The sequence below is a fragment of the Hetaerina americana genome, unplaced genomic scaffold (assembly GCF_022747635.1).
Source record: "Hetaerina americana unplaced genomic scaffold, ioHetAmer1.1.p SCAF_4, whole genome shotgun sequence".
Classification (NCBI taxonomy): domain Eukaryota; kingdom Metazoa; phylum Arthropoda; class Insecta; order Odonata; family Calopterygidae; genus Hetaerina; species Hetaerina americana.
The window spans coordinates 37213799-37231509 of NW_027286985.1; the positions used below are offsets into that span (position 1 = coordinate 37213799).

At 34.8% G+C, this 17711-nt stretch overlaps 1 protein-coding gene across 1 annotated transcript; it reads right to left on the reverse strand.

Annotated features, from left to right (window-relative positions):
* Nucleotides 1-779: 779 nt before the first annotated feature.
* Nucleotides 780-17589, reverse strand: LOC139692060 (solute carrier family 25 member 35-like). Its single transcript, XM_071590088.1, has 5 exons — nucleotides 16741-17589; nucleotides 16474-16655; nucleotides 14301-14519; nucleotides 11993-12107; nucleotides 780-5159 (listed from the first exon to the last, which is right to left on the reverse strand). Exons 1-5 carry the CDS (start codon nucleotides 16931-16933, stop codon nucleotides 4936-4938), a joined length of 933 nt encoding a protein of 310 aa, XP_071446189.1. The 5' UTR covers nucleotides 16934-17589; the 3' UTR covers nucleotides 780-4935.
* Between the last annotated feature and the right edge of the window lie 122 nt (nucleotides 17590-17711).

Genomic DNA, 17711 nt, shown 5'->3' on the forward strand with positions numbered 1-17711 from the left:
TCTCAGATACTTGTAAGACTTTCAAGAAGTTCTCTCGGGTTTCCCACCGGGTCAGGTTGCAGTACACCGACGTTTCGAAGGCTGACTCTGCCATTGTCTTCAGGGTGAAGTATTGAGCATGAAAAAGGCCTGGTATTTATACACTCCGCCGGGGCTCAGGTGTGCCCCGATTGGCCGGAAGCGTTAGTGTGCTCCGCTACGGCCAATCGGGTGCGTTCCCTTGCATTCTTAATTTTCTTTAGCACTGGCTTCCATGTTTTACTGATTTGGAAGCCGTTGTCTCTGTTGAAAAGTCAGGGCACACCTGAGCCCCGGCGGAGTGTATAAATACCAGGCCTTTTTCATGCTCAATACTTCACCCTGAAGACGATGGCAGAGTCAGCCTTCGAAACGTCGGTGTACTGCAATCTGACCCGGTGGGAAACCCGAGAGAACTTCTTGAATACCATACGCCGGGAAAACCTGAGATCCTTGTAAGACTTCATAATCCTGAAGAGCAAAAGTCAAATATTTTGGTTGGTTGCCATATTAATAGATTTTATTCCATAAATATTCCTTCCTTGCAACAGTTAAGAACTCAGCTGAAAATACACAGCTTGCCATAATTCAATATTGGAAAAATTCAATGTCAATAATTTAATGGAAGTTGCAGGAATTTATTGAATCACTTTCCAAATCAACCAAATAAGTACCTACCTAAAAATGCTGCATAAATGGATAAAAAAGGAATAATTATTACTAGAATAATAATATTAGCTTTTATGCAAGAGGTGCAAAATTATTAATTTTTATAAACTCACTATCTATCATCATTTTACATACTCATCAATTTCTTAACTGTGCATGGGAACCTGAATCAACATTGAATTATAATGTTGTTGTTTACTAAACGGAGGTAATAATAATGCTATAAACAATAAAAAATTCAACACATACAAAGCATCACACTTGCTTTTGAAAGTGGATTTACTGAAAATAATGGATAAAATAAACTTTACATTCATTTACTTAGCAGTATTAAAAAGCGCACTGTAACAATAAATGCAACTTCATCCACATAGAAATATCATATCCCTTGGATAACCACATATATCCTCTCCCTGAGAAACATCACGTTTTTTTAACCAGAACCATAAAATTCACAGTGCAAGTAGCACAAAATATCACTAATAGTTTAACAAATTAAATTGTTGGTAACTAGAAATACAATTTGAGGATATTTAAGAATTAAAATATTCTTGTGAATTTTTTATATCATCAAGGATGAAATTATGGTAACATTAATACATACAAATTAAAAACTCAGCAGCCAAAGTAAATAACTGAATGCATGAGGTTCTCTAACTACAAATAAATAACATCCAATCAAAATGCCAAACAAAAAACATACACATATTACATCACAGCATTTGCTGGTGGCGACTCAATATTGGTTTAAAATATAGACCAGATAAAATGTCATAGCAAAATAAACTTTTACACTCAGCATATATTTACTTTCTCTATGTCAAACTAATTTATCAAATTTCCCAGGTACATTAGGCAAACTTTTAACATGACTATTTCACAGACCTGCATTTGTGCTTAATCGATGCATCCTACTTTCAAAGGTTAGCACACAAAAAGTTACCCCTATTACTCTAACTTCACAATGCTGGACAAGACGCTAGAAAATAGAGATTCCTTTCGAAATCCTCTGGTAATATGATTGAACCCGAGACATTTTTGCTCATGTGAACCATATGTTACTCATTAGATATGAGGAAAAGTATGTTACTTTCATTTTCCAGCTTTTAGCTTCTGAAAAATGTACATACAAGAGTAATGAACAAAATTATTCACTCTCACATTTGGTAAATAAAGTCTTTTACCCCAAAGTGATTGTGGATTCGGAGAAATCTAAATTACATCCCCAAGTTCTTCCTTAAAAAATCTCTCAGCTAATCTATTCCACTGTATATAGTATATGACTATAACATATCTCATTAGAGCAGAAAGCAGTGCAATAAAATTACTCCTGTAACTGCATAAACTGACTTTTCCCTATAGCCTGAACTTTAACTATGCTATCACCTATATCTACTTCACATCAATTATTTCACCCAAGTAAGACTTGAAATGACCACAGAATTAGCAATCCTGGAAATACTTGACAATTTAAATGATTTTCCATCATAATACTGGTCACATCTAATGGAGGACCATATTAAAGGCCAACTAGAAAATAATATAGTACAGCTGCCAAATTTTATTTTTCAGAAAATATATGCCCCTTCTTGAGTATAATTTGAGATTTCAGCATGAATCCTCATTTTTTCAGGAATTTGGTGATGTTGCACAGAAAGAATATTGGCAAAAGCTTTTCCAAGGTTAACCAATTAACTAAAATGATTTTCTGAATGAATAAGTTATAGTCATGAATGCACTAAGAGTTTAACAATGAAATGAGTAGTAAAATGGGTAACCTTATTCATTAAAACTATTGTTTTAGATTCAATCAAATTAAAATAAAAAAACTTCAACTATTCATCAAAATTGCCCTTGCAGAAAAATTTAAGCCAGAATATCCATAAAAAGAGATCCTCCAACAGCCTGAACGAATTGTCGGTGGTTTCTCAATATTCCAGCACTCAAAATATATCATACAGCATCACTATCAACCTTGACATGTGGTGCAAAGGATCACCTCTTCATTGCTTTCCATGTAAGCTTTCCATCTAAGTTTTGTTTTAAGAATGCATATTCCCCATTACTTAATAATCAGCTGACCTATTAGGATTTCATAATTTTGCAATGGTGAGAATATTTGGCATAATTTGTTTTTGTGGTTGGATACAGTAGTCCAGGGGGTTGAGTGTTCGACTACTAATCAGAGGCCTGGGTTCAATTCCTGGGCACCCTCAACTTCACCCAAGTTGTATGTTTTCTTGGGTAGCAGATTATTCTGTGAAAACATATGTGACTCAGGGAAAGGAACTGGCCCTCCCACCCTAATCTGTGAATATCACATACTGTTCAGCTTTGTCCAAGGTAAGCTCTACCCTCGCCCATCAAATCGAACTTCGTGTTAATTACTGAGGTTGCTTTTTTCCTTTGTTTTTGGTGTCCTATGTTTTGTGTGCACTAAAAATGTAGTAAAATTAGTGATCATCAAAATTCACTAATTTCACAAATTCAATCATATGAATTAACCACAATCTACATGATAAAGTCAAAATACAATAATGGCAAAGCAGATGGCATTCTTTCTTATCTGCCAAGAATCATGAACTAATTAACTAACCAACCACAGTACCTAACCTGAAGTTTGGTTTGATGGATGAGAGTAAAGTTCACCGCATATTAATCCTTGCAGTATGCGAAATTCATGAACCAGAGTAGGGTGGCCATTTCATTTCCCTGTGCCAGAGGTTTTTCCAATAAGACTTCATTATTGACAGATTACCCAGCTTGAATGATGCTGATTTTGTAGAAGAGTAACTTTTTCGTTGCTCATTAACAGAACAAATTACTTAAGGTAATGAATAATACTTCATTACAAATGATAGACTAATGAGAAGGAAAACGTGTTTCATTTTGAGTTGATCAAACATCTATTAAGAATTGACTCTCACATTGACTTTTGACACTGATCAATGTTGAAAAAAACAGAAGTAAAAAGTCAAAAAATAATCCAAGTAAGATGTAGCAGATATAACACAAACTGGTTTTAACCTGTATGAGCCTCAAGTATTTGTGACCTTTTCATAATTAGTTCTGCTGTACGAAAATACACTGATAATACAAAATTGCAGAAAGGCACATCACCAATAACTTCATGATATTAAATAGCTGTACAAATTCATTGGTGCTTCAAGCACAACAGTGAATGGAAAATAACAATTAGTGAACTTTCAAATGGAACTTGAAAAATTTTCTTCTGAAAACAGATAACTTTAATGAGAATGACTGAAATATGTGGGAAATTTAGGATGTCAAAAAGAAGGATACTTTACTTTTAAAACCATTTGCTTTAGTTTCTGTAGACTACCAATTCTCTCAGTTCACTTTTTCTTCCTGTGACCACCAGAATATGAGTTTGTAAAGTCTTCATTTGACTGATATCATTTATGTGAAATGTGAAATTCCTGAAAAGATTATGTCTTCTGCATTTTCTCAAGAGGCATCTTTGGCATGGTCAAAGAAGGATGAGAGAGATTGTCTTTTGCCCTTTGGCCAAGGCTCAGGAGTCATGCCACTGATGAACCACAGCCACAATATGATGAAAGAGGCTCATTAAATAGCAAGCAATGTTCTGAATCTTTCAGTTGAAATGGTATGCATACACATTCAGGATTTCAACATTTAATACTTCAGTACCTAAAATTTTGAAATTAGATCATAGACTGAAATTCTAAAAAATATGGGTCTTTTTGTATTTGAACTTGGAGAAATGCAATAAAGGAGTAGGGAGTGAGCCAATTGCATTTTGTGATAAGATCCAAAAAATCAACTAAACATTTGACTAAATGTGCATATACACTACAGCAGCCAACATAGGGATTCCATTAGCATAAAAGCATCCAGACGAGTATTGTCCTAGGTTCTTCTTAGATAAAAATAACAAAATAACAAGCCTCCCTAGCATCTTCAATGGCCTTGTAATTGGAATACAAATCTTTCAGAAGGGTATCACGGGCACAATAAACCATGCACAAGTTAAAGGTTTTGGAAAAAATCTCAATTTTAAGTTCATTCAGATAAATTGAAACCGCTCATGGTATTGGGGCATGTAGTTTTGAAATAGTATCTTTAAAGCCACTTACACTTCGATATTAGTAAGACTGAATATTTGTTAACATTCCACTGCCAAGAGTGGAATACTTTTCCATTTAAATATTTATTAAATCAAATTTAAAAGAAAACTGCTAGCTCTGAAAGGCAAAAAAATATATTTTAATGACTGTGCGTAGAACTTTTAGTTTCAGAAATGCTTAATTTCTTCTGAAAGTCTTTCAGAATATCCCAAAAGAGAAGAGTCAAAATGAAATGAGGACCAAGTCGCGCATAACTTGCTGTGAAGCCTTTGTAGAAACCATACATGCCTTCAGCTTGCAGAGTTTTGGTAAAGCAATCATATACACCTGTATACATGAGACCTCTCCCACTCTTATCAACTCCTGTGAAAGAAGTAAAAACAAGAACATACATGAATAATTATTCTGGCCTAGGTTATATAAACCTGAAGTAACTAGAATATTGCCAAATTAGAATTATCCATTTAAATTAAAAGAGCATAAGTATTGAAGTTTGGCACACAGCAAATACTGTTTATAGCATGTTTGTAATTTTGGGACCATAGTTTATTCTTGAGTATAAATGATGCAGTGTCATTTAGAATTACATTTTCACATCTGGCTATTATGTTTTGAAAGAATTAGTGGGGTGCAATCATTTCATCTTCTTGAGAAGATGAAAAAAGGAAATGCCTGCTTGGAGGATGGTATACTTTCTGTCAAATACTGTTATTTGCTGTTTTCCTCACACCCAAAGTGTCAATCAGTCATGCTTTTCTTTTCTCCCTCATTTATTTTCCCTTTCATGTAAAGACTAATACCCCTACAAATATATAAGTAAAGAGTGATTTGTATTGAAATGTATTTTACATTTCATACTCAAATGTAGAATATATAATATAGCAGGTAGTGGGGCTGGACAATGGTGAGAAAAAATATAATGAATTTCCATTTCAATGAAAATATTAATATTTGCAGAAACTGATAAGGTGCTATTACGAACTGGGGGCTGAAGTTACTTCAACAAGTGGAGTTTTATTCCCCCAAATGGTGAAACCCCATCTGCTGCAATTATGAGTCAGGTGGTCTGCAGTAGCCAGAAGTTTCGTATACATGCAAATGTTTACATTCATATAGACCTAAAATGATATAAGCCGATGGTGAGCTGTTTAATAGCAGACGAAATGGAACTTGGAACTTTTCCAGGAATAGGTAACATAATTGCTGACTCCGTCACATAAGACGCACCCTTTTTATAAGAGAGGCACCCTTATTTCATACAAATTTTTAAAAAATGTCTTCATTTTTCATGCATTTCCAAAATGATTTATTGGATTAATTGCGTTGAAAAATGTAACTAGAGAACAATGTAATTAGTTGCCTTTTCATCACCAATCTCAAAACCCAGAAATCTCCTCAGGTAAATGAAGAATCACTTGAAACCTCTACTTCAAAAACAGTCTCTGGACAACAAAGTGTCCGCAAAAGTCATCAAATATGTATATTATTCCAGATCTCTCACTTGTTTTTTACAACTGTCTCATGTTTTACAGCATTCTATGAAGTTTTGACCCATTCGCAAATCTGCAAAATACTACCTACGCCTCTTCTTCCTTCCTGAAGTAGTCATTTCAAAATCTGTAAGCTGCATCCACCTCTTCCAATTCTCCCTCATTAATACTTTGAATATTTTAATAATGCAAACATCTAAAGACTGAAGCTGATTCATTTGGTCACCTGGAATTACAGCTATTGGAGTTTTTTTTTGTTGATTTTATTTTTCACAACTTCTGCTCAGTGACTTCAAAACTGATCCCATTCTAGGAAGGCAGGTTATGGAAATCCTAGACCACATTATCTATTCACAATGTCATCATATATCATCCACTTTCCACAGTATCATCCACTTTCCATCCATCCAGCTCTTAGGATGAACATCGGCAAACACACCAGTAGACGGTTTTTCCTGGGCAAGGCTTTCCTTTTGAGAATCAAAATAGGTGGCAATTTTGTTCCATCAGCACAGCAAGACAACTGTGTAATGTGTTTGCCCATGTCCACAAGTTTTAACAATTACACTTTTTGCACAGTTAGAATCTATGCTTTGTTTGGCGGAGATATTGAGCATCAGGTCGATCGTTTCCCATGTTTCCTATTCATGAAATTTCAAAATTTTCTCAGTCTCTTTTCAAACCAAAATTTTTAATTATTCTTCTAGCACTAGCCATTTGGCATTTGTATTTTACATGTTGTGTTAACTTTGAAAAGCTTTTTGTTGTTCCTCTTCCTGTTTTTGCCAAGTTCTTATCATCTTTACAGTAGGCGGTGATCCAAAAATCCTCTCTGTTGCTGTTTCCCTGTTCTTTGGTATACATATACATAATCACTCCTAGCTTGAATGTAATCTGAACTGTTTTTGAGTCTTACTCTGCCATAAAAACACAGCATATTAATTACTAGAATGCTTAATTAATGTTTGATTTTAAATTGCATTCAAATATTTGAATTGAAGAAACACTTTTGTGCTTTACATTTTTCATTTATGCACAAAAGTAATTGCAATAATTGAGATTATCCATGATTCCACACTCACAATAGGCTCATTCCCATCCGGCAATGGTTACGTTCCGACTACTTCCTCATGCCCCCAAATTTTGAATGATAAACTCACCTAGAAGAATACTATATGGCCGATACTGATTTGTTAAAACTCATACAGTAAATAAGAATCCCAATTTACTGCCAGCATTACACACTAAGAGAGCTTATCTTAAAGTTGGGAGTTGCACCACTCACATTTGAATGGAACGCATGATTTATCAGCTCCCACCTAATAAAACAGCACATTCATTCACACATTGGGGAAATCATAACACAAGATGTCAGGGCACCACAACTCATTTTAGCTGAATTTGACTCCACCTCTTTCAAGGTGAAACAAAAAATATATCACCCACCTCATTAACATTACAGGAAAGAAAAATTATGAAAAGATTTATTCAAAACCCCTCTTTAGCAAAAAAACAAAATGCAATATAATAGTTGAAATTACATAGTAATATACACCAGAAATTTTAGATTCAAATATCAATTCATAATTTTGATTACTGGTGTATAAGACACTCCATTTTTAGTCGTAATTTGAGGGGAAAAAAAGTGCATCCAAAACCTCGGCAAATATAGTGTATGTGAATGGGGAAAATAAGATGTGTGATTGTAGTATCTCAACTGCCACAGTCCACCAAAGATCATGGATGAATGAAGAAAACAATGAAAAGATGTATTCAAAAGATTCAGGCGAGATGTAGTGGAACTCCGTCATTATGAGAAACTAATTTGCACTTTTTCACAGATTTAAATCTGTAGAAAAGAGCAAATTTGTTTCTCATAATAACAAAAAGATGGCTCAAGACAGATTATTACACAATTCTGTAACTATATAATTAGTTTATATATCCATCGCAAAAATTCATATCAATATGAGGATGATAAGAAAAATCACACTGTTTTCACCCATGCTAAAAGCATATATTACAGTTTTAATTATTTCTTCTAAGGAAAGGCATTATTTTGTCCTCATCAACACATCTTTTAATAGATGCTGAACGGACAATTTGGGTGAGCATAGTAAAGGAAATTTCTACTGTAGCATTCCCATTTGAGAAATGGATTATGTCTTACACAATGGTGTTAGGCATGGGTCATTACTACAGTTCATTAATTTTTATAAGTTTATTTTATTTACAAAAAATGTACAAAATATATATCAATAAATGCTGGAGAAACAAAGATTTATAGAGGAAAATGAACACAAATAGGGACTTTAAAATATCCAGGAATAAGAGGCAGACTGCAGACCAAGGATACACAGAATAAGTGCACAGAGTCCACACAAAGGAAATCTCATGACCTTGTGAGAACTCATGATAGATCTTATTGTATAATGCAAAAAAATAGTGAAATATAAGAGGACACGGTCAATAAAATATAATACTGGTTACATTAAACAGAGGAAATAAGAAATGAAGAAAAATATGGACTAAGGACAAAGGTGCCAATATTTAGGAAAATGTGACTAAGAGAAACACTGAGAATGCTTACTTGTAAACCTGAAAGAAATTCATCGTGAGAAAAATAAAATATTTTGAGTAAGAAAACTGGAGAAGTAATAAATGGTGAAGAGAAATTTGCATTAAGATGGAAGGAATCGTACAAGAAAGAATAGTACACAAGAAAAATAGAAAATTATATCCTGGAAATAGAGTAAACAGTTAAAGATTAAGAAATAAGGCATATCATAATCATAATAGAATTTGATTAAGTCCTGAAGGAGTAAAAACAAAGTAAAGCAGCAAGACCAAACGTAAAACAGGAGAGTGTAGCTAAGGTCAAAGAAGCACTATGCCAAAACCAGACTGTCAACATGTGAACGAATCAGCAGAGACTTGAACATTTTATATAAACCTATTCAGGGATTGTGATATTTTACAAGTTAAAAAGCTGGGCCATTTTAGAAAAAGAAAGAGGAAAATCGAATGCTTGCAGGTGCCCTAAGCTAAAAACGTGATATCCCATTGTCTTGTATTCAGAAGTTAGTAAATGGTCATAATACAGTTTCTTAAATTTAAGTGTCAATCGGCTGATATGACAACTAGTTAACTGAAATATTTCACAAAGAGTCATAATACCAGCTCTGCTGAGCAAAACTTTCAGCTAGGATGCAAACTCCAGTCTAATAAAATTTTATAAACATTGTTACCTTAATCCAAAGAAAGCATTGCAACACTAGTGCATTCAGCGGTGTCTGCTACCACACACCTTCTGTCATGCATATTGAACAATATGTTCTGAGACTACTCACGGTTCAAGCCTAAATACACAGTTAAAAACTCAGTCGAGCTTGCCAAAAAGGTTTCAGAAATTAATGTTCCCGGTAAAGCTACACTGGTTTCTTTTGACATTAATAACCTGTTCACTTGTGCCCCCAAATCAGAAGCCTTACTTAGTGCTCAGAAGGTACTCAAGACTCCAATATTGCCCCAAATATTTCAAACGTATTAATAGCCCTCATAAAAATGACAATTTATCAAAATTATTTCAGTTTCAACCACAAATTTATATCCAAGCAGACGGTCTAGCTATGGGTTCCCCAATTTCCCCCTTCCTAGCCGAAATATTCCTTTATTTGTTATAAACATCTCTATTCAATTTGGCCAATAAACAGGTAGAGAAAGTGGTGTAGTGGTTCCGCTATGCAGATGATTTTCTCTGCCTGTAGACAAGGTCAAACTGCCAGTTAGACTCCTTCCACAATCACCTCAACACAATCCATCCTAACATTTCCTTTTCTATAGAAAAAGAAGTTAATGGCACAAATAACACATGGCACAAGATAGACATGAGTTCTCTATTTTCAGGAAACCCACATACACGGATCATATAGTTCCCAATGATTCCACCCACCATTTTTCTGACAAATATGCAGCCCTCCAGTTGATGATACACCGGCTCCTGCACACCACCCTTTCCCCAATGAATTTCAATTAGGAACTCAGAAAAATTACACATATAGCCATCAGCAATGGATACAACCTCAACCACAAACATAAAAATATAATTGAAATATAATTTTAAAAAAGTGGAAAAAGATGGCCATAAGTCGAATATCCTCTCTCAGCTGTACACTTCTAAAGACTTCAAGTGGTGTTCAATCCCATTTCTAGGATATATCCCCAATAAAATCTCAAATCGCCGTCCAACTACATTCAAAGCGGCCTTTTACACCCCCTTACTCTCTCCACACTCTTTGCTAATGGCAAAGACAAACAAAATACATTTTATAAATCAGGCACCTACAAACTTAAATGCGATAATTGCAACACATATTATGAGGTCAAACCAGGAGGAATTTGAAAACACAAGCCCAAGAACACACCAGGTGTCACAAAAAGCAAAACCCCAATTCACTCTTTGCAAAATACCTCATAAATTGTAAACATAATCGCATTTTTGACCCAAAAATACTACATATCCTCCGTAAAAGCTTGAAAATGGATGCTCTAGGGCTAATCGAGGTTTGAAGACACTTGGCAGATCCCGATTCAATACTTTGTAATGAGCAATTATACACCACCCATCCCTCCCCCTCCTTTCCGAAAAATTGACCTCAAGGGTAAACAAACCCAACGGTTCAATGTACTCAGTTGCATCTATTCCATGACCAGACCCCATGAAACGTCATAACCAAAACAACACCATTCTTCCATTCTGCTTTCTCTTTCCTCGACCACCAACTTGCACTTCCTAAAGATCCTACACAGCCATCCCTCTCCTCAAGGATAGATGAATCCAACTGTTCTATGTAACTGTCCACTCCTAGTCCCTGCCCATAAACTCGGACCAGACCCAATGCTTAGTCAAATCCAAGGAACCACCACCTCCAATTCCTTTAATCTAAAAAGCCACGACCACCAATTTTGAAGCCCCAGAAAATCCTCCCCCAACCTTCAACTTCCCCCTCTCCTCTGTTCAACAGGTATATATTCAACCACTGTGTGTGTAACTTATATTTGATCATGCCACAAGTCGGTGAAATGCATTGTACTGAGAAATAAAACCTGTAGAACATTACAAACTCATTTAATATGTACATCAAACAATTCCACAAAGTGAAGCCTGAAAGTATAAAATATAAAGCATTGCACATTTAGCAACAATACACAGTACATAGTGCCCATTATCAAATTTTTAGTAAAATTGAAAGTGTATACACCACCAACCACCAAGATTATATGTATATCACTAGGGTTTCTCGATCATTCTTGATACAATTTGATTTAAGTTATGCAATCTCATGTCTTCATCCACTGAGCCATTAAAGGAATAGGAAAAATAACAGCCACCATAATGGCTGTTAATACCACCTGCGACATGAACTTGTGTATTGTAGTGTACAATATTAAGTACCCAGAAACTCTGCGAGGTGGTCAGACACAAATTACTGAAGTTACTAAAATAAATCCTATTAACTTGAGGTTTTTTGTGTTTTGAAATATGACACGCAATGAGGGCTGTCATAGCTAGATATAGAGATAGATCCTATCTCTTAACTGTAGCAGAGTGTAGTTGGCATTATTCCAAACTATCATATGTATTAATGTTAATAACTATAATATTTAATATTATAATAACTAAATAATTAATTTAATTAACTATACCTTGGTTATAGAGTCTGGTCGAAATCACATCGAAAGGTGTCATTAGGATACCTGCCACAATACTGCATAACATGCTCCCTAAAATTGTGTTCATGAGGCTGTTTGGCTGAAAAATCTGCAAAAAAATCAAAAGGTAATGAGTATAAACCATACGAAAGTATATCATATTATTACTAAAAAATAAAAGAATTCTGGACTTATTGAATGAGAGGGCAGAGCAATTGATGATTAAATAATGCACATTCTTCCAGCAAACAAAAGTTTCACTCACTCTTTAAGTCAGATCATGTTTCTCTTAAAGCACCACAAGGTGCATCATAGTTCAGCGGCCTCTTTTAAAGGGTTGGACCAAACATGAAGAGCAGCAGCAGTTAATCCATACAGATGCTTGGCATGATATAAGTAATCATCTAACTCACGAACTAGCCAAGACTGCTTTGGCAATGAATTTCATTTAAAGGATGATTTAGCTGTTAGTTAACTAGTTTAGAATAAGTAAATTTCAGGTGGCAGAAAAAGCAGGATCAACCACACACTTAATTCTAGAAACATTAACTGAGAATTGGCCACACTGTTTTTAATTCGCATGACCATAAGGATAAATTTAAGCATATTTTGGATGCCACCAGAAAATATTTCAGACATAAGAGACCCTAATTGTTTACACATTGTAAAGTTTACCATGATGTTTTCTCTGGCAGGCATGATTATTCATCATTAGTAATATGACATTTTTCTTGAAAAGATATTAATGAAGTGTAATTGTTGTTTTATTTATGCATTATTTAACACCCGGGAAATCATTTTACAGGTGGTATGAAGGAATGGAACAATAAATGATTGCATAGGCAGAAATAAATCTCCAGGAGTTTTGCGACTGCATGATTTGGATGAACGATGAAGTATTCTCCTGCATTACTATAATTTTAGTAGAAGTTACTGTGTCAAATAACTTTTAACTTATATTTGTTAATTCTGATGCAAAGCCAAAGTAGTTTCTCTCATGATTTAAATAAGTAAATCGTGGTTTACCAGGATTTTTACATTATAAACATTTAGAACATAAAAGCCTTTGATTTGGACATGATTAGTTACAGGTGTATTTTTAAGACATTAATTCATATTGAATTGAGGCATACATCATATCTGATGATGTTTTATGATGAAATACAAGTCACCACTTAATAAATGTGTGAAATTGGTACAACTTATTTCCAACTAACTTAGACCATTTAAAAGAAAAAAAAACTATTCTACTTTCCTCGACTCTTTTTGGTCAAATCATTTGGGCAAAAGCTTACTCCTGGCACAGAAAAAATACGGAACACTTTTATTTACCACAGTATAGAGGATGATAATTAAATCTGGACAGAATATTTGAACCTCAAGCAAATATATCTAAATAGACATATTATAAAATTAATTATCATAAAATAACTACACTTAAACACCCAAATCACTGCCATACAAAGGCTACATCATCTTCCTTTTCATTTTAAAAACATTTGATAAAATATTTCACAGCTCTAAAATTACATTTTTAAAGCCAGCTATCTAAACACCAACCCAACACAGGGTATGGTATAAATGAATACCCCAAAGTTCCACATGTATTAGTCACTTCATGCAAATTTTAGGAACAGAGAAATTCTAGTTGTGTATTAAAGTAGATAAACACTAATTTGAGAAATAAAATTTACTGCATGTTTCTCTATTTTTTGTACTTATGTTCTTACAATGTAACATGAACTAAACCCTACGTGAAAGATGTTGTTGGTGGAACTGCTGGTGGGTGGAAGCTAGCCAGAATGGCTAATATTTCAGCTAAGATGGGACATGCACAAATTCTGGAATATCTTTTTACATGAAATCATTCAAGGAAACAACTGCAATGATGGAGCTGGATCCAGGAACAAGCTTCAATACAATGGGCCTTGCCTTGTTGAGGCTGAGCACAAATACACATTTATCATAGCATGTGGTCAAATTATCAGGCTACAAGGCACCAAATAATATTCAAGTAGCATTTCTATCAAATCCCTCTTTCATTGTTTTTTGGATATTGAGTAATGAATAACTAAGGTCAGTTGATATTGCACCAGTTATTTAAGAATACATTTTTGAATTTACATTCATCTTTAATGGGACTTAGTACTTCAAATGTCAGTCACCAGTTCTAAATCTAGTTTTGACTAAGATTAAAAACTATAATGTATTAGCAAAAACAACTACAGGTAACCCATCTTTTATCTTCCCCTAAGCAAAACAAGATTCTCAATGAAAGCAATACTACTTTGACTTTACTTACATGTTTTTCTTCTAACCATTCCTTTGTAATAGTGAAAGTGGACAGTTGTGCTGCAGACCCCACAAGAACACGATTCATTGATCCCATTACACCACGCCACAATCCTTGTATTCCATACTGCTTATATATTCCCATCAAGGCTTGCCCCATTCCACTGTGCTGGTGCTGATGTCCCACAGCTATAGAACCAGTTGCCTGACTCTGTAAATGAGTCTTTACCTTCAGAATGAACATTAGAGAATTAATGCATGGAATTATTTAAACCAAGTATCCATTATGTTAATTGGTAAGGTCTATGGGATATTAAACTTAATTTTAAGTATCACTATGCCTGGTCAGATCATAAACATATGGGAGAAGCTAACAAGGAATGATGTTGTGGAACTGTCCTATAATGATGTAAAATAGTTATAGTTATTAGTGTTTCATTACAAAAAAGCTTCACCACATCAGAGCAATAGCCGTAAAAATAATGTTAAACAACATGAAAATAGATGCAATAGGGAATTATTAGAGGAAAAGAGGGTCTATCTTTCCTTTTGAGCCATAGGCACACCCAGTATATATCAAATTCTCCCTCTGAAACTAGACAAAGGAGGGAGTTTTAAATGACAAAGGCATGGTGCTAAGGCATTATTTCATTTATGTGGCAAAATGATACAAAGAAACAAAAATGAAAAGCTTCTTGCGGTAAATTTAGTGATTATTTGCTACGTACTGTGCAGTTTAATTTAAATTTTAGCTTTGCTCAGAAACAATTTTAATAATAAAACTTATAATTTGTGGGATATTATGAAAAATTGCCTGAAACAAAATTCTATTTGCATACAATTATTCCTTAGTTTTACAAATAAATTTTATATTGCTCTTATCCACCTAAGACAGAAGGTCCATTTATCCTGGATTATAATATGTCATACCCTGGAATCACATCTACGGCAGGTCAAATTGTATCTTACTAGAGAAGCTTTTTATAGTCATTATTTGGAGGAGTGAAATGAAATAAAAGGTTCAATAACACCAACATAGAATAAATTTTAATTTTTTAAGGAATGCTAAAAAATTCTTTGCACCCTATACACCTGTCATGTATTCTCAATACTGTACATTTGTGTCTGCAGGACAAATTAATATATATATAATTGTTATAGTTTTCCACAATATTGGATCTTGAACCTATAAAAATTTTAATGGGAAAGGTTGGCTTATGAGGGAAACAAAACTTTAATATTTGCACAACTCCAGAATGCACCTACATACATACTCTTCACAGAGCACTTTTAGAGTGGGCACTGGCATGAAAAACCTACTTATGATACTTAACTCTTTTACTGACTACGTCCATACTGCTTCTTTGCATACTTTTCCCTCTTATACAGTCGCATATTATTCTGCTCCCAAGACTTCATAAGTCTTGAGAATTTTTTCAGCCATATTTTCCCATGACTTTTTCAGTCCATCCCTTCCTTATTAACCATTACTCTTCTCGCTTGGTGATTTAATTCCCATCCCCCCCTCCACACAAAAAATCTACACGTAAATTTATCCACACTTGTTAATTACGTGCTGGTGTATCAAGGCCACATGCTTTTATGACTCACTTATTCCTAACCCTCTTGTCCGCTGATTCCAGTACTAACACTCCAAAGCACCAAATACGTATAGTCAAGCAGGAGAGCCCTCACTATATCTGGAATCTTAATTCTGATACATATTATTTCAGGAATTTCAATTGCCAATGCTCTCATTCCATGATGACAAACCATGTATGCCGACTTACATGAATAACCTTACATGTACAGCAATTCGTCCGGTAAGTATCAGTAACTAAATTCTGTAGGTATGGGTAAGTTATTTTCTAAAACCTGCATTTAGCATAACGCATGAGGCACTGTAAGTTTTACCACCGTTGTGTTGAAGTATGATTATAAGGTTCATTATTCACATTAATGTTAAAGATTCACTATTGATCAATAAAAACAGTGCATGGGATAAAATGAAGGCATCTCAAAATAGAAGAGATTGATTTAACGATGAGGCAAACTAAAGTATTACGTCGAACGAATTAAGCTGATCATCTCTACATTAAAATGTTATGTTGTTTAAATAAATTATGCAAGTTTTCCTAGCTTATATTTTTTAGAGAACGAACAAAAATATGACAGTACTGTACCAAATAAAGCGGACTTCCAGTGAAAGAACCAGCACAACCCGCCAGTGCGCCAATTATAATACTTTTGGGGGCAGATGTTTGTCCATTTTTATTTAAAGTCCATCCCTGATTTTCTGCAAACTGGTACGCTCCAAGGCGGACTCCATTCAAAGCCAATTGATACCACAAGGCTGGAACTAACCCTATACGCATAGAGGAATGCATGTCATTATAGAAATGCCCAGGAAAAACTCAAGAACAAATGCAAAGCTGAACAATTATTCCCACCTTTTTGAAGAGCAGTAACACCGTCCACCTTCGCTACAGTGTACATAGCATGAAAGAAATTGCGATAATGTACTGTATAGAGACCTCTAGATCGCAATTCTCCTTGCAGTTGCATTCTTGTTTTAATAACTTCCATCGGGTTCGTGAAAAATCCAGCACCCATTGCCGCTAGGCCGCCGACAGCAAATTCCATGGTGTATTAAAGCTTAAAATCCTCACAATTGAACTTTCCACCACAGTCTAATTCTATTGGGAATAGAAACATTTACCCAATTCTCTTAGACTGTGTTTCCACCATCACCGAACTTCCGAAAGCATGTTCGACCTACTGCGTTCACACTCAATTTTAAAATGCCACCATCACACCACACTCCACCAATCTCAGGCCTTCATGACGTTCGTAACTCTCATTTTCAAGAGCATATTTTTAACTTCTTCCTGCATGCGTAGTTGCCATGTTGCAAATGAAATTCGCACCTTTGTAACAATGACAGTACAAACACATGCAACTTTTCATGTATGTAAAAGCAAGAGATATTAATCAATACCTCTAATTGTCATAAGCTCTTACATAGCCAACTAATGAACAACGGTTGCAATAGATTTCCAATTTGAATCACGCGAACAACAGCCATTATTTACCATTCAAGGACAGACGGAAGCGAAGTTTAAGCGCGGAAGTGGCGGCAACCTTCACATGTTGACTTGATCGTAGAGCAACCACTTTGGGAACAAGGGGATAGAGTTCACATTTCTGGAGATATGCTTTTCTTACGGTAAAATGCTGCTATCTTATCAAGAAACAGAGAGACATGGCACGAAGACCTGACATGCCTATCCCAGATTGTATCACAAGTTCATCGCGCTCTCTATTTTCATTTGTCCTGGAAACCCCATTTGCGCGTCGTTTCCAAAACAACTAATAGTATATTTTATTATGTTTAGGTAAACACGATTACATGGGGAAAATA